The 19,687-nt window shown below is 40.5% G+C and overlaps 1 protein-coding gene, 1 long non-coding RNA gene and 3 other non-coding genes across 12 annotated transcripts; all 5 read left to right on the forward strand.

Moving 5' to 3' along the window:
- Positions 1-8,268: 8,268 nt before the first annotated feature.
- LOC147303558 (uncharacterized) lies at positions 8,269-10,993 on the forward strand. Of its 7 annotated transcripts, none has more exons than XR_015126837.1 (8): positions 8,272-8,424; positions 8,577-8,758; positions 8,829-9,223; positions 9,311-9,399; positions 9,905-10,004; positions 10,289-10,338; positions 10,709-10,795; positions 10,907-10,993. It is a non-coding gene; the product is annotated as an uncharacterized LOC147303558 (long non-coding RNA). The 7 variants fall into 7 exon arrangements; XR_015126834.1 differs by lacking the exon at positions 8,577-8,758 and adding an exon at positions 9,662-9,798 and having other exon boundaries at positions 8,284-8,424; XR_015126836.1 differs by lacking the exons at positions 8,577-8,758; positions 8,829-9,223; positions 9,311-9,399 and adding exons at positions 9,433-9,555; positions 9,662-9,798 and having other exon boundaries at positions 8,282-8,424.
- Positions 8,608-8,742, forward strand: LOC147303559 (small nucleolar RNA SNORA9). The gene has a single exon (XR_015127056.1). It is a non-coding gene; the product is annotated as a small nucleolar RNA SNORA9 (small nucleolar RNA).
- Positions 9,438-9,572, forward strand: LOC147303560 (small nucleolar RNA SNORA9). Its single transcript, XR_015127057.1, has one exon. It is a non-coding gene; the product is annotated as a small nucleolar RNA SNORA9 (small nucleolar RNA).
- On the forward strand, positions 10,058-10,191 carry LOC147303561 (small nucleolar RNA SNORA9). Its single transcript, XR_015127058.1, has one exon. It is a non-coding gene; the product is annotated as a small nucleolar RNA SNORA9 (small nucleolar RNA).
- A 2,282-nt stretch (positions 10,994-13,275) lies between the features above and the next one.
- rbm43 (RNA binding motif protein 43) lies at positions 13,276-18,631 on the forward strand. 2 transcript variants are annotated; one of them, XM_086281124.1, is made up of 4 exons: positions 13,276-13,355; positions 13,809-13,898; positions 14,389-14,464; positions 14,564-18,631. In XM_086281124.1, exons 3-4 carry the CDS (start codon positions 14,456-14,458, stop codon positions 15,740-15,742), a joined length of 1,188 nt encoding a protein of 395 aa, XP_086137250.1. In that variant the 5' UTR covers positions 13,276-13,355; positions 13,809-13,898; positions 14,389-14,455; the 3' UTR covers positions 15,743-18,631. The 2 variants fall into 2 exon arrangements, with proteins under 2 accessions (XP_086137250.1, XP_086137251.1); XM_086281125.1 differs by lacking the exon at positions 13,809-13,898 and having other exon boundaries at positions 13,286-13,355.
- The last annotated feature ends 1,056 nt before the right edge of the window (positions 18,632-19,687 follow it).

The following is a 19,687-nucleotide window of genomic DNA, read 5'->3' on the forward strand; positions in this document are numbered from 1 at the left end:
AGAGAAGAAGAAGTGTATTTATTACACAAACGTAGCCAAAGTCCTTCATTACAGCAGCCAAAAGTGACTCAGAATCTATAGCAAAATAGCTTAAATAAATTATCAAATTAAATTACATTTAATTCATTACATTTTATTTAATATGAAAAAACAAGACAGATTCAGTTACTTTCATTTCCCAAAGATTTAAACAGCGAATTGTTCTGCATGTCGGATTTCACATACAGTAGACTTTGTGTCGGATGGTCTTCCTGATACAAAATCTTCCATTTTCCCAGGTTTGAGACCACCACAACATCACGAGGCTGTTGTTTGTGACAAAACAAATCATATAAAAATTATTATATCAGCTGTACTTAATCAAGATGTCACAAAAAGTAATACTTTGGTACCAGATTGATTCCAAAATTGATTCTGAAGGCACTGAAGACACGACACTATAACAATTTGTTGCTTTTAATTATATAATTAAAAAGTTGCTGGTGCTTTTTTTGTGCCAAATTTGGTCATTGTATATTTCAAAAGTAGAGTTACTGACAGTTTTTTGGAAATGTCTCATATAATCACATCACAGAGAGATTCCAATTACATTTTAATGTTGGTTACGGGCTTAAAGAGCCCCAGAACTAAGACTGATGATTTAGTAGAATAATAAAGAAATGCAAACATGACATCTAACAATAGTCAAAAATGTGGGACTAAAGCACTGAAAAAGCAGTAAAAACAAACGGAAAACACTTAAAAACTCCAAAGTTACTCAATCAGGGGCAACGAACATTTTGATCAGCTCCAATTTACAAAAGTGTGCAAAAGAATTTCTCAAGAAGCATGTGGCTGAAATCGAGATGTGGTAATCTGCGAGTGTATCCCCCACTGAAACCCAAAGATGATCAACAGAGTGACAGAAGAGCAGCTCCCTAACAGTTACTGTTAAGACCATAAAAGTAGAAAAGAAAAAAAATTTCCATTTGTGCTTTTCTACTTAGTGAGGCATTTTGGGAAGCAGGTACAATTTGTCCTTCACCAACCCCGTAGCCTGCATTGTTCATTCAGTCTGTGGCCAAACTCAGGCTGCACATAAGCAATGACCATAAATTAAAGTGTTATTAAAGTTGTATAAATAATTTCTCTTTAATAAATAACCAGGGTTTAAGCTTTCCGTGGTAATATTATTATGTTCTTTTTCTGTTTTAGAGCTCCTTCTGAAAGGAAATTGGATCTGCTTGTTTGCTGTGCAATGTTGATTATTTATGTTTAAACGGAAACACTGGGTTTTTTTTTCAGGTTTGATTGTGTGTTTTTCCATCATCCAGGCCCGAGTGTGAGAACTCAGGATGGATCAGATTAAGTGTGTCGACCGCGTGTGGCTAAAGCCCTGCTGTGACCTGAGGATTTTTCCACACGCTCAGACATATCAGTCACTCTTCTGTCAGCATTGCCCTGCATGTTCACCGCATGTGACAGCACAAGAAACCATAAATGCAGAAACGTGGAAGAAAACAACCGTGGCACTCATTCTAATACCTGATGTGACTCTGGTATTTTTATTGGCTTGTAGTTGCACGGGGCCGTACAGGATTGCTATAAACGGTGACAACAAAACAATCGTCACCTCCCATTGTGAAACATTTCTGAGCAGGCAGTGTTGCTTATCATAAAAATGCTCTTATCACTAATCCTATTGCTTTACCTTGGGGAAATCCTTTTTCATGTGCAATGCGTTCTTGTTTTGAAGTCTTAAGAACAAAACATTTTGATCCACTTGGACTGGAAACACTAATGAGTAACATTTTTTTTCTTTCTCAACACTGCAGGTTGTGAAATGCACCAAAGGCAGCGTGCATAAGCTGAATAATGTTGCTCCAGACTGAATACAATCTCAACACTTTTTTAGATTAAAATAAGAATCATTTAAGCATCCTTCTTGACTTCTAGAAAAGGATACTGACTGCACTTCACTAACTCATGATGCACATTTTCCCAAACCCATGCTGGCAACGAGTATCTGCATAGTCATGAAGTCAGGAGTGTATGTGATGTGATAAGGCTATTAGCGGAGGATCTGGCCTCTTTAAATAACAGGGGTTTAAGCTTTCCATGGTAGTGCCATTGATAGAAAGAGAACCGGGGAAAAAGCTGGCTAGGTGTTGGGAGAGGGCATGGATTAGTGGTGCAGAGGTGGAGCTATGGTGTCACACAGGAGGCGGGTGGGTGATGAGAAAAAGCTGACTCAGTGGGACAGCGAGGGAACATCCTGCCTTGAGCACTGTGTGGTGTTAAGAGCCTGACTCACATGCACAGTGAGAATATCGTGCACTGGAAAACTTCTTAGTGTGTGTGATCCAGCTCCTGAATTATAACCACGGGCGTAAATGGACCGGATGCACTCTTCCTTATCCTCCTGGGGTTCATATGTGATGTTTGTCAAATTTCAGTCGAGTTAGACAGAAAATCAGGTGCCGACTTAAACCATTTAACTCTGCTGGGTTTCCATGTTTCTCAACCTAGCGTCTTGGAGGCTTTCACCTCTTTTCAGAGGGGAGGGATCAGGTGGAAAGGATTATGTGTTCACTAAAAAAAAACTCTGCGTCAAACCTCAATTATTCCCAAACCGCAGTCCTGCAAATTACGGCGCTGTTTCATAAGAGTAGCTGGGAGCTCCTGTACAGGGGGAGGAACCAGCTGGAGCCTCAGCTGCACCTCAGCTCTCCTTGTTTTCCATCATTGATGTAGCATGCAGATCAGGCCGAACTGAGAAGGGCCACAAGAATGTGCCCCAACACGAAAACAGAAGCCAGTAAAGATTAAAGTCCGCGGGGTAAAAATGGAGACAGACATTGCAGATTGTTAGATTGGTAAACTTGTTGTAATAGGATTTAAAATGTGCATCAATAACTTATGAGGCTTTTTAGATTTATATGTAAACTTAACATGGTTTTAACATCTGATCAGTTCTGTCACAGCTCTCTCAAATTTATAGCTCTTGTGGTTAAACAATAATCAAAATAGTAGTTATGGGTCAGTTAATCGTTAGCTTCAGCAGTCCCTTCATTGGTCAGCTGACTTACACAAAGGCGTTATTCACATCCCGACCCAATATGGTCTAATGCACATTACATGAGTCTCACTTAAGTCAAACAAATCCTGCAGCTCCCTTTTTGCATACTGCATTTATATAAATATACATAAATGGGTGATGTGAATGCACTTGGCAGCTGGATTTAAAGTAAATTATGTGACCTCAAAGTGATTCTGAGAAAAGGCTCTTAGGGTGGAGTTGTTACGTGTTACTCTCTCAGTTAGTGCTGAGCCTCAGAGCGTCACCTTGAAACAAATCAGAGGCGGTGACATCATGTGGAGCAGTATTCGCTGCTGTGCCTGCTCGCCAAAAGGCCTTTAGCGGGATTACACTTCAGGTTTGGCAATGAAGTGGTTTCTGTGACGCCAGAAATTTAATTTTGCTATCTAACCTCTCTCCAGCCATTTAACTTGATTAAGACTCACATGGTTCCTGTTTCTTTCTATTCAGTATAATAAAGATTTTTATTACCCACGACAATTAACTTTGCAAACTTACAGGACATTTTTTGTGGGTGGGTACGCTAAACTCAATTATGCTCAGTATTAATTTTATCTCTTTGTAAGTTTATTGGTGCGGTCCTCCAGAACAGTCCCAGTTTCTCATGTGGCCCCCTGGGAAAATTAATTACCCACCTCTGGTCTAAAGCAACCCACAGTGCTGTAGTGGAAATCTTTTGAGACTGGGTTCACTCATGCAGTAAGGACCAAGGGGCGCCTTTAAGAGTTCACATAACAAAGAAGCCTCAATTGTATGAATGTAATGACTCAGCTTCTGTGTGGAGGCATCGAGGACTATCGGAGCTCCTCTTTTAAGTGAACTGTGCTTGGTCCCTCTGGGAAGTGGCCTCTGTAACCCCTCCAATGAAACAAAATGTTCTACAGCTGCCATAAATAACAATTTAGTGGCGTCATTATAAGATGATAAAGGTATTAATGTCATGCTTTTAAATTGGGGAATACAATACTGCCTGTGTTTTGGAAGTTTTTCTTGTTTATAAGCCTTCTTCACACATGATCTCAGATCATTTTGAGAGAATAAGTTTTTTGTATAGTTGCAACACACAAAGCAGGAAATAATCTGATGCAGATGGCTTCACAATGCTGGGTGTGGTTTAGATACAGGTGCTCCCTGGGTAGAGTGTGTATCCAACCACTGGCGGGTAACACACTATGCTGTTACATGTGCTATCCAACATTACAAAGACTTTGTGTTCAGGATCTAGCAGTGTAAAGACCAGCTAACGTCCACTATGACTTTTTTTGTGCGTTTGCATCCTCACACTCAGCTGAAAAAAACGTTCTTGTAAAGAGCTGCAGTGGAAGTGAAGCGCAGCTGTAGATGTGGTTAAGAGCTCAAAATTTGTTTAATAAAATTATTTTTGACACTTACGTTGAAAACTTTGAAAAACTGAAAAATATGAAAATAAGTCCTTCTTAATTTTTATTCAGTGTACGTTTCCTGGGGGCAGAATTGGAAGTAACACACAAACTTCAAACGGGACATTAGAATAATTTCATGTTGGTATCTTTTTTTTTTTTTGCCTGTCCTGTTTGGATCTTTAGCCATCAGAACTGTTGTCTGAAGGCCCAGAAAGATGCCAAGTGGATTTACTTTACCAACTGGATCATCATGGCCTTGCCATATTGGTCCATTTGATTGACCTTTATTATAATTATGTATTTATTTGATTTGATTTTCCAGTTGTTACAGACGGGACAGACATGACTGGGGGATAGGACAGGGAGAAAGAATGAAAGAAAGAGAGGGAGAGAAAGAAAAATAGAGGGGAGACGAGATGGTGAGAAAGGGGGGAAGAGAGAGAAAAAAAAGAAAGAAACACAAACAAAACACCTGGATCACCTGTATGGGGATAAGAAAAAACAGATGAGAAAACAAACAAAACAGAGCAACATAATAAATACAACATCATCACAATAAACTAGTTAACAGTAGATACTAAATATTACATGTTATTGTGCAGCACGCAAGATCGACAGCACAAAGTGTGCTCCGAGGTAGCAGCCAAGAAAGGTATAGTTTGTGTCTGTGAAAACCTGTGTGTACACCTGTGTGGATCGGCACGCTTGTATTCAAAAGGTTTCTCCATGTAATGATCTGCTAGGGAGTGTGGGGAGCCATAGCCCCATCCCCCAGGGTATGAAGCAGGTATGGAGGAGATCCAGGCCCCAGACATCCAGAGGCCCCAGAATACGAGGACCCGAGGAGAACCACCAGGAGGACAACCGTGCCACCCTCCTGGGAAGAGCTGAGGAGAGCCCCAAATGTCTTTTCTGTGATTACTTTAAATCATTGGTGAGATGATAATTTGTTTTATCAAACTCAAATCAACTCACTCGCACAAAATTAGTTTAATTTACTGCAATCTCAAGTCGGGTGTCTCAGTACACACACATCCAAAGAACAAACAAAACAACACAGTGTTTGCACAGCGGTGCCATTAGTGGCACCATACTCACTGACTGATACAGACACTAGCTGAAGCCGACTGAAGCTGGGTTTGTGCAGCTGAGCTGTTGCTGCAGCTTTCCTGACTCACATTCAGTGCCAGTATGTCTCCTATTGAACATGTCTGGGATACACTGGGTCAGCATGTTCATCAGACGCAGCCACAACCAATCAACACAGCACAGCTGCCGCCTGCACTCACCCAGAAATTAGTTTTCTTCTGAAGATCTGGGACACTATTGTGTCCTTCTTCCTGGATAAATAAAGCTAAATCATTTTTAATACATTGTTTATATAAAACAGCTAAGACATAATTTAGTTGATTTTCTTTTTCATTTAAATGTTGAAAAAAAAAACTTGGTGGCAACACGCAAGTTTTCGATATTGTTTTGTAAAATCCCAAAGTTCCATGTAAAAGACCTGAGCACATGACACCAGCATGGACTACTTTCCTCTTTTTTATGATCTAATAACTGATATGAAAGGAAAGCTAACATTAGAATATAGAATTTTCTTATTTTTGGTCATTTTTGACTAGAGGCTGAAATAAAATCATTTCAATTTCAACGTCTCTCTGATCGAAACTGTTTAAAGCTGTTTCGGGTAGATCTCCTCATGAAACAAAACACTTTTGGAATTAAAGGCTGAAATAGGATTATTATATATTTGGTTTATTGTTTACAGTTTATGTAGGTTTTAAAAATCTATCAGTTTTTCTTTAAGTCTCAGCATCTTGCCAAAAATATTAACCTGTGTTTTGTCCCTTTTAGGCCTTCATCTGTATGTAGGCCGTGTCAGCTGAGCGAGCGTCACTGCAGGCAAACAAAGCTGAAATTCTTTTCGGACGTCTGCTGATGGTGCAGGCCCGGGCAGACGGTTGCTCGTCTGTAGCTCGCATTGTTGTACCGCCATGCAATATGAGTCATCGACCGCAAGAGATCTCCTCATGGGCGCTCCAGAGCTGCCAACACCCACCATCAACGGCTGTCCACTGGGTTATAAAAGCCCTCCTACGTAGAAATAGTCCATGCTGGTAGATAAAAAGCACTTTTCAAAATGTTTTTCTTTTATGGGTAAGATTCTATTCAGTAAAGTATTATGTAGCATCCATTAGAGAAACTACTGCTAATTAAAATTTTTATTAGAAGAGCACAACAGCTCAGTCCAAGGAAAATGAAATATTTTTAAAGCACTTTCCTTAAACCTGCATGTATTTGCTTTGGTGTGATCCCATAATGTGGTGATTCTAAAAATACTTAACAGTAGTTTAGTGTTTCTGGCTTGAGAAAAACAGATTTATTAAGCCCAAGATTTTAATATATTATGATTTGCTTAATATGTATTGGTTTTGGTAAATTCTTCTTAAGAATTTTTTTTTCTCTATTTAACTTCAGTGTTGGTGATGTTTTCCCACAGACTGTACACTAAAATTCCTTTGCGCACTTACCAACCAACAGGAACCTCAGAGATCCAGGCCAACCCAAGCCAATATGCCCCCTTAGGTGAATTCTGCTGATATACTTTAATTTACAAACATTCTTACAATTTGGTAATGTAAATCTTAACCACCCATATTGCCATTAAGCTATTGCAGTATAACATCAGTCTAATTATTCCTGTCACAGTACTTTAGTGTTCTGCAGAAATTGTGGTACCCAGCATTACTAAGGACACTGAAACCATGACGAGCTTTTGCATCTAGTTTTTAAACATAACCTTATTTGAAAACTGCAAAACAAATGGATATGTGTTAAGGATATTATCTGCTCAAAGTCAACTGTCCCAATGATGATCAGTTCATTGATCCATTTCTGAACAGCAAAGTGACCTGAGCCAAAGGCCATCGTCAAATGACTCTGTGGCGGGGGCGTGGTTTGCTGGCCTGCTGCAGAGGAAGGGTGACACAGTGAGCTTTCTGGGCGGCACGGAGGTGGGGAGGCAACAGGTGTATGGGACTGTGTTTATGTCTTTTTGTGTGCCCACAGTGAGCTGGAGCAGATGATGCTGGCAGAGAGACGGAGTGGCTGAGTCCGAGTCGGGTGCCAAAAGATTATTTTCAAAATAAAAAGACACTAAGCATAACCCGTGTGTGTGTTGGTCCTGTGTCACAGACTACCATCAAAATTACAGTAGTTGCCTATCTGTCTTCAGTGGTCTGCTGCCAACCCTGCCAACCAACTACAGCTTCTTTCCTCACCACCACCACGCTTTTTTCTCTGCTTTAAGAACTGGAATGTATCTTTTGTTTGAGAATGTGATAACTGTAACCCACATAATATCCCTTAGGGATTAATAAAGCATGCTGATTCTGATAAGATTGCTTAAAAATTCCTTTTTTCACCTAACAAGTGCAACAATCTGTGTGAAAAGTGTTGTCAATCCTTTATTGTTATTAGGGAGGCTTGCTTACACATAAAGTAAGTACTTCAAAACTGATCATGTATAAATCAGTGGATGAACAAGTTTAGCATCCTGAGTAAGTCACTGAAACTGGTAACCAATAGAAAACCCCTATCCTTTAAACAGATTTTAACTTATTTTCATTTATGGTGTCTATTATTATTTTGTCACAGTTTTACATTCTTAACCGTTTAGCTTTATTTATCTATGCGTGTATGTATTTTTCTATGTATTTATGTATAAAAAATTTACAAAGGGGAAAAAAAATCAAACCACCATTCGGTAGCCATCTTTGGTGTTTTACTGCCCCCTGCTGGGAAACCCCGTGCACATGCTAAACCTACGTCACATCCGCACAGAGTCTCCAGTTGAATTCAGTGGACGAACATGGCGGTGCGTTTGATTAATCTGCTACCATCCAACCTGAAATATGAAGTGTTTCAGCTTTCGCACACCAAGTTATGACTTTGAAACGGGTAGGTTACGTTACAATTTACTTATTTTTACATTAGTCGCGTTTTAAAGTTTTACACGCCGCGTTTCTTTTTCGTTTCTTCAAACTGGCTGCTTCACACACATGGCAGACTGAGTTTAACAACAGCCGGTGTTTCTTACTTTGGGCCCACAGGCTGAAAACATTTTACGGTGTTGTGAAAATCCTGCAGACCTTTCCAGCGAGGCTCAGCCTGCGGTGGCTCTGTCCTTTCCTGTTGTGTCTGCTAGAGAAATGTGAGGCTGTTTGAGGCCCTGCTGTGACCCATCATGGCAGGGTTATAGGTAAACCTCAGACAAAGTAAAACAGATTTTAAAGTGAGTGATTTTAGTCATTTTGGTTTTCAGTGTATCAAATAGTTGTCTCTGTACATTTGTGTTTATTCAGGTAGCTGGATTCTGCATTAATCCACAGGGGCAGTGCACGAAGGCTGGCCGCTGCCGTTGATGGCATATGGGTAGTGTTGGGAAGGTTACTTTTAAAATGTATTCCATTGCAGAATACAGAATGCATGCCCCAACGTTTCTTGCCAGAGACAGAGAGAGGCGTTGAAAGGCTGCCCCAACGGAACTTATTGTTTTCGGAGGAAAACACGAACACGGAGTACGGAGTACAGTCGAGTCTTAATAGCTTACTTACAACTGGGCTCGTCAGGCTCTCTTCTTGGCTGCAGTGGTTATTATTATATTTACATGCTTCCAGCTCCCGTTTTTCCTTGATGACAACTCGTACCTTTCCACTCGCCTTTTTCTCCCTCCTCGCGCTCACAGACCCATTACAAAGTAAAACAGATTTTAAAGTGAGTGATTTTAGTCATTTTGGTTTTCAGTGTATCAAATAGTTGTCTCTGTACATTTGTGTTTATTCAGGTGGCTGGATTCTGCATTAATCCACAGGGGCAGTGCACGAAGGCTGGCCGCTGCCGTCGATGGCATATGGGTCACGAGATGTGACCATGGTAATTTCTTCATCATAATCTTCCCTCTTGTAGTTGGTTTGCAGACCTTTCCAGCGAGGCTCAGCCTGCGGTGGCTCTGTCCTTTCCTGTTGTGTCTGCTAGAGAAATGTGAGGCTGTTTGAGGCCCTGCTGTGACCACTCGCTGCAGGGTTGTAGGTAAACCTCTGACAAAGTGGACAGGTTGTTTTGTTTCTTTTAAGTGATTTATCAGTTACAAAGCAGGCATTCCTTATTTCTGTGCATTACTAATGTCCACACACAGACGGCGTAAAAGACAGAAGCAGCTTCAAGGTGTGAAAAGATGTGTTAAACCTTCTGCAAAGAGACTTTTGGTCCTGATGAATCTGAAACCTTCAGTATTTCTAAAAAGTTCAAAAATACTGTCAGAAGTAAAGTTAGGTAACATTTCAGGCAAAATTCCTTGCTGAAGTTTACAGATGCTAATATTTGAAATGGATCTCAAACCACGTAAACCTCACATTTATCTTTCTCTGTGTTTACACAGGCGGCTGGCTTCTTCAGGAATGACTCATAAAGAGTAGCACATGAAGATGGGCAGCTGCCATCTTCAGTTCCAACCGCGTGGACCACGAGTTGCAAATAAGGTAATCTCTCCATCGCCATCTTCCGTCACGCATGACGTGAATGTGTAGGTGGTGTGCAGACTTTCCAGCGAGGCTCAGCCTGCAGTGGCTCTGTCCTTTCCTCTTGTGTCTGCTAGAGTAATGTGAGGCTGTTTGAGGCCCTGCTTTGACCATTCGCTGCAGGGTTGTAGGTAAACCTCCAACATTATTTTACTCTGTTTAAATTGAAGCTGAAGGCTTGTTGTAACACTCGAGCGTTGTATTTTAGCTTCTTTACTGAACCTGTTTTTCTATTTTCTGCACAGGAGAAACCACAGCATGTGTCTGCTGTTGATGTCTCAATAGACGCCAAGTGGTACGTTCACCTGGACATCTCTTAACTGTAATAAGTGTCATAGCAGCAGTTCTGGACTAACACAAAGGCTCTTTCATTAAATCCAGAAGTGCGAATTGTTTTAAGGTCCTCTCACAGAGGCCTCACTCATTACCTACCACTAAATCCTGTGTTTACAAAAAGAATTACGTGTTTAACATCAGTAAGATATTTCTGTTAAATGCGCCATGTTTCAGCATTTAGACGTCAGGTGCAAATAAATAAACAAATGTTTATTTAGTGAACTTTTGTGTGTGTACGTTTAGTCCGGCTCAGTCAGGTTGTTGGGTGATGTCTCTGTTTGCACATAAACAGTTCTGTAAATGAAACCTGTGCTTCTCGTCTTTTCTAGCATGGCAGTGCTTCCAGAGAAAAGCTCTCCAGTGCAGATGGTTGTTGTTGCTCAAAGCACCAGAGATTTAAGAGTCTGGCCTCACAGGTGAGAAAATGAATCCATGAATATCTGACATCTTTTTATTTTTATTTTTTAAAACCATTTTACTAAACTGTCTTTTTTTTTTCTTCTTCTTCTTAAATTTGTTCTCTGCAGATTTCATCCAGAGAGCCGGAGAACCAGTTGATCAAGCAAAATAAATAAATATTAAAATATTTTTTATTGCACTGCTTTAGTAATGTACAGGTTGACTGTCATTTGAAGCACTTGTTGGTTAAGTTGACTTGCAGATTTTGTGGTTAAATGTTGAAAGAATCTGTGACACTAAAGAAACTAGAAAAATGTATTTGCACAGAGATAAATCGATTATAATCTGTTCTACGTTTAAACACATGAAAGTGTTCAACCAATTGAAATGAATACTAGAGAAACATTAAAATAAAATCATGAAAATGGATTTTGTTTTATTTATCTTATTCCTTCGAGGAGCCGGAGCAGGTGACGTTGGGAAAAAGTTAAAACTGCTGGCTAAGGCTAAATGTAAATTCAGTAAAATTGTAATTCACATCGTCAGTAATGACACATTAGACCTGGAGTGACATGTTTAGCTGCTTGTTCTCCATAAATTGCTGGCTGGCTGAGTGGTGTCCAAAAAACCGATGTGGGCTTTATAGATAATTGGGAAACTTTCTGGAGGAAACCTGGTCTTGTTAGGAGAGACGGCATCCATCCTACTTTGGATTTTGCTCTGCTCTCATTTCTAGAAATCTGGCCAAATTTATTAACCCTCCAAAACGTGACTATCTAGAGTTGGGACCCGGAAGCAGAGTTGCAGTCTCACACGCCTCTGCAGCTTCTCTGCTCCTGTTATCCCGCCCAAAACCCCATCCCCTTAGAGCTGGGTGGAGAACTCCAGGCCTGAAGGTCCTGTGTCCTGCAGGTTTTAGATCTCACCCTGGGTCAACACACCTGATTCAAATGGTTAGTTCATTACCAGGCCTCGGGAGCACTTCAAGACAGGTTGAGGAGGTAACTTAACTATTTAAATGATCTGTGTTGAATTAAGGACACATTTGAAACCTGTAGGACACCTTGAGACCTGGAGTTCCCCGCTCCTGCTTTGGACAGAAAACCCAAACAGACTAAAAACCAGCAAAAAAAAAAAGGATTTAAACACAAAATATTACAGAGACAGAACAATACAGTAACCAAAACGGCACTAAGATGTAAAACAGTGAAATACGGATTATTAAACAGAGGTCTCTCTTCTCTGCAGAATTTGTTAAATGCACATTTATCTGTCTACTGATTGAATCTGTGATGGGTAACCAGCTTGTCTTCTTCTGGCTGCTCCCTTTAGAGGTGGCCACAGCAGATCTATCATACTGGTGGTGGCCAGAGGGCCCGGTGGCGCCAGTGTCCGGCAGCCTCACCTCTGTCAGTGCGCCCCAGGGCAGCTGTGGCTACAATGTAGCTGCCATCATCAGTGTGTGAATGGGTGAATCACTGAATGTAGTGTGAAGCGCTTTGGGGTCCTTAGGGACTAGAAAAGCGCTATACAAATGCAGGCCAGGCAGGCCAGATCTTTCCTCTGTCACACCAACATGTCCTCCTTCAATACATCTATTAAATCTTCTCTGTGGTCTTCCCTTTCCTCGCCTGCCTGGCAGTTTCATATTCAGCCTCTTTTTGATACCCTCCAGCCATAAATGGCTTGTGGGGTATTGTCAACACCGTGCTGGCCTGGGTGAAGGGACAGTTTGTGAATGCGATAACTGGAGAACGATTGGAGTTGATTTGATACCGTAGGTACATCTATTGAAAATCTTGTAGACTTCAAATCTCAGTTTTCTGATAAAGTCGTGACTGTGTTAACAAGGTGACAGGATTTTGAAACTAATACCAGAGGTGTATCTAGTAGGATGCTGAGGGGTATGATGGAGTATTAGGGACACATTAAGAAAACAAATATTGAAAAAAGTACTATTTCAAGATAAAAAGTTAAAACGTGGGGATTACAGTTGTTATTTGAAGACAAACTGTCATGGCTGCTGATGCCCTCTGCAAAATGTTTTGTGTCGATGCTTTGTGTAGTGGGATTAGCAGCTGTGGAGGTTTGTCCCAAAACAACTAATTCTGCCTAAATGTTTAATTCTGCATTACATCCACGTGAGGGCGCCATTGCACTACATGTAGGCACTAAAGGTTAAAGACCTGTTTGACTTTAAAGCGTGACCGTGATCTAATTGGGTTTCTCTGTTTATCTAACACTAATAAATTGATATGACAAGTTTAATGGCTTTTAACGGCCTTTACACAGCAGTGAGACATTTTTAGTCTGTGAACGAGGCGGAAATGAACCAACACCTTTTTAAAGTGTAAATAAACCTATTTTAATGTATCCCAAGAGATTTCCATTTAAAACTGGTTTATTTTTAAGCTATAATTTAATTATTGGTGGTAATAAATTATATGTTTTGCATGGTTTTCTGTGTAAAAAGTGTGTGACGGACGTGACGTGTGAGTTTCGATTTCGTCCTGACTTCCACGGGGCTGTGGAGTAAACAAAGCCGGTGTCATGAAGACAGAGAAGTGAGAAGTAACAGTAAGTTGTGGGTCGTCAGATCCTCGGTGTCTGTCTGTTTCTGGTATCTTTACTGAAACCATGATGGAGTAATCTCAAGAATCAGCAGGAGCAGTGTTCGTAAAAAAAAAGTTTAGAGGGGTTTAAAAAATGAAGTTTTTGCTTTGCAGTGGCTGCACATCATACCTGCACATCTTTTATTCAGTTTTGCGGGTCAGTAATGCTAATCTGCACATGTTTTGTGTCTATGACTGACCTCAAAGCGCTACTTTCACTTTCGATTAAACTAAGTAAACGCGACAGATCCCGTGCTTTGTCTCTCTGGCACCAGAAAGTAGAAAACAAGTGAGTCTCAAGGGGTTTCCAGCTCCTTCCTGGAGATGCATAAGCAGGGGGGCCTGGTTAGGCGGTTGGGGGTTCCAGGTGTTTCACCAGGTGACAGGACAGCTGAAAAACATCGGTTCATTTCCTCAGACCTAAGCACGGAGGAGGGGAGGTGCTGTAGGTGTGGTGTGCCCCTCTCACCAGCCCGGACAGGCCGTCATCATAGTCCAGGACCAGAGGGTGAGTCCACCTGGAGCTCAGCTGGCCTTAAACAGGGGGTCAGGTGGAGGTGAAGGTGTTTGCTGTGGGTTGGACGTTTCTGTGTGGATAATAATAATTTCAGCCATTCAGGGTGCATTAATCTGTGGTACTTTAGCGCCCTCTGTAGGCATTAGAATGAAATGCAACAACAGTAAAATTGCCTCCGCGCTCCCGTTTTTGTCTTGGACTATGATAGAGTAGCTTTGCATGATTCACAGGTCAAAATAGTCTTTCTTTATCTGATCCTGGGTCCTCATGCAGACCCTCAGTTCATCCTCTGAAACAAGCTGTGCAGTGAATATTGTTGTTTTTACTTCAGTTTTATTTAATTTAGTTTGCAGAGTGGGTTTATTTACCAGCACTAGGTGAGAGGAATAAGGGATTTGATTATATGTTATTACAGTGAATCAGGACACTTTAACGCCCAAGTTGAGGCTATAAAATAATTTTAACATCTTTTTTTTAACAGTTCCTGCTGAGTTTAGCAGACTGATGTGCTGCAGATCGATGATCAACAGTATCATTTAACCGTGAAAATGTCTGAGGTAACTTGAACATTTACTGTTATTTATGTTCTATTAGGTCAGATTTATCCGTTATGTATTCATGCTGTTGGTCCTTCTCTCCCTCTCCCTTGTCCTCAGATGGATTTCCCAGTGGAGGCAACACTACATTTGAAAGAGTTTCAAGATGAGAGAGAAGTGAAGAATATCCTCAGGTTGCATGGCTTTGAGATGCATGATCTAGGAGAAGGTCAGGTGCGTGTAAAGGGTCATTTTTCTAAGCTCAAAGAGGTAAAGGCTAAATTAGAACAGCTTCCCTTATCACAAACCAAGATGTCGCCATCCTCTTCATCCTCACCAACCCCAGTTGCATCTTCTGGAGCCATTCCCAAAAACTACAGTCACAGAGACAAGCCCCCACACGCTGCTCTATCTTCCCCCACCTCCTCCTCATCATCAGCGCCAGGCCCTTCTTGTAGCCATCCAGCCTCTCATGGGTACGCTGCAGGCTCGTCCCCAGACCAGCGTGGTTCCCTCAGGCACGGAGAGAAGACTTTTGTCATTGATGCAGATGTGTTCAAGTATGCTGACCGGTTCAGGAAAAAAGAAATGGACAGCATCCTGATCAGCCATGATGTGAAAATGAAAGCACAGGATTGTGGTGATATGGTCAACATCACTTTAACGGGGGGGAACTCAAAGATAGCACTGAGTAAAGTGCAGAGCCTTATGGTTTCTCTTAGCAATACACTACGCACACAGGAAGTTCCTCTGCAGGACATGTCTGATGATGGCAAAATGCTTTTAACGAAAATTAAGAAAAAAGGAAACGTCGACGGTTCGGTGCTGGTGTGCGAGATGGGCGACAGGCTTCATCTTATTGGCTCATCTCGCGAGAGCTTCTTGTTAAAGCAGAGGTTGCTGGATGGGCGTGACCAGCACGGACGCACGGGGAGAGCCTCAGCTAAAGGCTCCAGAGGAAGGAGCAGCTCCGCTCCACCGACTAATCGCAAGAGCACAGAAACAGCTGCCAACCCTGATACATCGCCCGGTGGAGCCACAGGTTACTCCCCATCGAAGCACCAGGATGATGAACAGAAAGATGCCACAACTGGGCGGGAAGTTGATGCTTTCCACAGTCGGCCAAGAGTGTGGTCTCTGTCCCGTGAAAATAAAGATGCAAAGAGGGTCAATGGCAACCCGAAAGAGAGAGAAAGTAAACCTCCACCTCAGAAGTCATACAAGTTAAAAAACCTTTTAACATTTAATGAGATAAAGAACACATTTAAAAACATAAATAGAAATTTAAAAAAGAAATGAGAGAGAATCTCTCTTGACACAAAACAGAGCACCGCTGCTCTTCTTGTGAGTATTTAAAAGGGTCTAAATGCATGTTTTTTTTTCTTACTGAGTACCTGTGTGGTGTTACACCACTAATACTGAAACCAGGGCTCAAGCTTGAAAGGAATATGCGTTTGCCTTTTAAGGAAATGCAGCCTGGATCAGTGGTTAGCTTAGCCTAGCATAACGACTGGAGAATGACAATAAACCTGTTTGTTGTTTATTTAATCCAGACAAAACACGTGTTTTGTGGGTAGAATATGTCCTAGCCTGGTGCTGTTTCTGCAAAGAATAATTTGACATTTTAAAAAAACCAAAAGATTTAAAATTAATCTACATATTCTGAAAAGAGACAGAAGGTTTTATTTTATTTTTGCAGATGCCACCAGTGTGTCTGACTTGGCTCTGTTAAACTAACAATACTGAAACAGAGCTCATCATTCAAACGTCTAAAAGCATCTGAAACCAGAAGTAATAAAATGTCTGCATAAAGCACGAGACTGTGGACCTCCCCACCACTAAAAAAACACACATCAGTTTCCTGTTTAATAATGACATACAACAACAGAGGAGGTAGAGGTGAGCCCTTCCTTCTTCCCCTTTTCTGAGACTGCTGGTCAATATGTAGTGGATGGAGCCACCCAGTGATTAGTCATTTTAACGAAACAGCTCCATCCTAACTTTTTTGTTATTATCTGAGGAGTTTCAAACCTCACTGTTACTTAAAATTAACTAAATGAATAAATAGTTTGTGTAGTGTTGTGAGCAAACTTTCAAAATGCAAAGAAATGTGAATCAATGTTCTGTTCAAACAAGAAAACAAAAGCTGTTTTCATGTTTAAGGAGCTTAAACCAAAGGACTGTTTCTGTTCATTTTCTGTTGATGATTGAACTGTTTTATTGCTGCTTTTTTTACACTCAGACTTGTTAGATGATGGTGTAATCTGTCAGTCGAAGGTCAGGCCGATGGCCGGGTCAGATCTAGTTATCCTCTGGTGACCCTTGAATGAAGGCGGTCATTTATGCTGTTCAGACTTTAGGAGATTTTCCAGAGGTTCATTTGGATAAAGTCCAGACTGCTTGAATAATGAAGGTTTGTGCCTTAAACCTATCAATGCTGGCAGATACACCACTACCAGTACGCCTATCTTTATAATATCAGCTGTGTAGATGTACCAGTTTATCTCCGTTGTTTACCTTTAACTTTTTTTAATACTTTAAGTGTAAACATTGATTTATTTCTGTTTTGTGGTGCAATATTCTGATTTTGATTCTGACACGACACTCTTCAAAAGTAGATTTTTTAAACATTTTAAACACTAAAAATAAGCTTTACATAAAAAGGATTACACACTGACATGTGCAGAGGAGGGATAATGGATATACTGGACATGCTTAATATGAAGGGGTAAAAGAGGAAGACCAGGATGTCGTGACGGAGGACATGCAGAGGGTCGGTGTGACAGAGGGGGATGATAAGGACAGGGAGGACAATGAGACTAACTGAAAATACCATGACTCTGTATTTAATAGTTAATGAAACGTTTTTATTGTCAACTCAGTTGACTGACATCTCTTAATCGTTATTTTTGATGGTCGCACCACCATTGTTTAATATTTTCACACATCAGTATTTGCTCTGGATCATAATGGCTCACTGAAATGCAAAGTATGTGAATGTATAAACCAGTGAATAAAAAACAAGCACTGTGCACATTTTAAGGTTACGCGATGTTTATGAAATGTGATGCATCTGTGTTTTTCTTCTGGATCTTTTAGTGACTGTGTGCTCTGTGCTATCACATTTTCCCTGTAACATCAATGGAGTCAGAAAAAGATGAGGGGAAGCCAGAGCAGGAAGTGAAAAAGTCTCTGACGTTGATCTGACCTGAGAGAGGAAGTATTGATGAGGATCTAACAGGCTCACTGTAATAACTGAAAGACCAGCTGAGTGTTTGAGTGGATTTTGCTGCCATTTTGTGGTAATAAATTTAGGATTGGACACTTAAAGGAGACTAGAGGATGTCAAGAGGTAGATGAACGCCCTGCAGTAGGTAGGCGTTTTGTTTTTCGGTCAAAAAGTCCCTTTACACGTCTATTTTCCAGTAAGTGTATGTATCAAGTGTAAATCATAAAGACCACACACTGATGACTATGATTATGATTCAAAGGCTGTTTTTTTTACGTAATAATGAAAACACATTAGTATGGTGAGAAATGTCTCCACGCAGCCTCATGTTGTGGTTTCCCTGTTTTGTTATCGGTCTGTTGCTAGGTTCAGTCACACACTGAACATGAAATCAAATACTGACATATTTTTTATTCATCAAGACAGAAAACTTAAAGATAACCACTTTTACTTCAAGGATTAGAGTAGCCACATTACACCAATCCCATCTCAACCTCGAGTTAGTGCTTTACTGAAGCTTTCAGCTGTTTCATAGACTTCATCAAATGACTTTTGTGGGCATTTTTTATCATAAAGACTCCCCCATTCATGCTGACTTAAAGGTTAAGCAAGTTGATTCTTAGCATTAAATCTGAAAACCACAGACAACAGCTTCAGTGTCTGAAAAGTATAGGAGAACGTGAAAAATGCATTCTTTTTATTGACCACCAGGGGGAGACACTTCTAGATGCAAAAAGATTTCCAGTTGCATAGTCTATGGGAAAATAACCCTCAACTTCCTTAATCTGTGACCACAGTACACTTTTTGGATGAATTTTCTGCTGAATTAATTAGGGAAATTAAGTGAATTATGGTCACTAGTGCTTAAAGAGCTACAGTGTTTTTGGCCTGTTTGTGATGCTGGAAAGCTTACATACAAAGTCACAGGGGCTGTAGATGTTGTTTAAATGCTAAAAATAGTCAGTGCTAGTGTTTTGCTAGGTGGTTGCTATACAGTTATGATTAAAATTTTGTGGATATAAATTACATAGTTATTGCTGAGCTACTGACAAGAAATGAAAAAAAAAACAAAACAGGTATTTTTTAGCCTGTTGCTAGGTGGTTGCCAGGAAGTGTAATGGTGTCATAATATACAATGCATAATTCAGCACTTGTGGATATAAATTAGATGTTACTGTCATCAAATAAAAATGATATAATGTATTAATTTTTTTTTGTTTCCGGTGCATTAAGACTTTTTAGGTTGTTGCTAAGTGTTCATAGCATGATGTCATCATTATATCTGAAATAGATAAGAACCTTAAGAGGCTAAGATGTACCTGCGCACTGAGTTTGTTAAAGTGCTGAAGGCATAGGAGGAGTTTTTTAAATCCAGTTTGGTGAATTGACTGACTCTTAGTGCTTTTCTACTCTACTTGAGCACTTTATAGAAAGAAAAAGTACTTTATAGACAGAAACAAAGACACAGGTTAGAGATTTTGTGTCATAGCCAGAGTATTAGAGTAAAAAAGAACAATTATCCAGGGCATGGTGACCAATCACAAGTCATTAGCCAGTGAGTGTGTGGATTTACCAACTTGATTCATGGTGTGACTGACTGTGGTCTGACTTCAGGATATGGCATAAAGCCCGCACCCTAAAAACATTTTTCCCAAATATGGTTTCTATCATTTAGAAGTACAAGTAGTTGTTAACACACTGATCAGGGTTCAAAAGTTCCCTTTTCTCGTAAATAGACAGGAAAGTTTAGTTAACCCAGATCATGTGTATAATTCTTCTTGGATAATTGGTTGGGTAAGTGGGGATTGCCAAAATATGTCCATTTCCTAGTGTGCACGTTCTTACTTGCTCTCCTCACATTTTAATCTCTTCCACAAGAGATACAAGCGGAGGAGGCAAGGGAGGACAGGAAATTGAAGTAACAGGCATTTAACAAAATGAGACATCCTTTCCATGATTGTCCTTAAGCACATTTAAAGGACAATATAAAACCAGGCTTCTTCGCCCAGAGGAGT

Source organism: Aulonocara sp. 'chitande type north' Nkhata Bay, linkage group LG22 (genome assembly GCF_057382095.1).
Source record: "Aulonocara sp. 'chitande type north' Nkhata Bay isolate Kocher_YH1m ecotype deep benthic linkage group LG22, A_spYH_male_GT1.1, whole genome shotgun sequence".
NCBI lineage: Eukaryota > Metazoa > Chordata > Actinopteri > Cichliformes > Cichlidae > Aulonocara > Aulonocara sp. 'chitande type north' Nkhata Bay.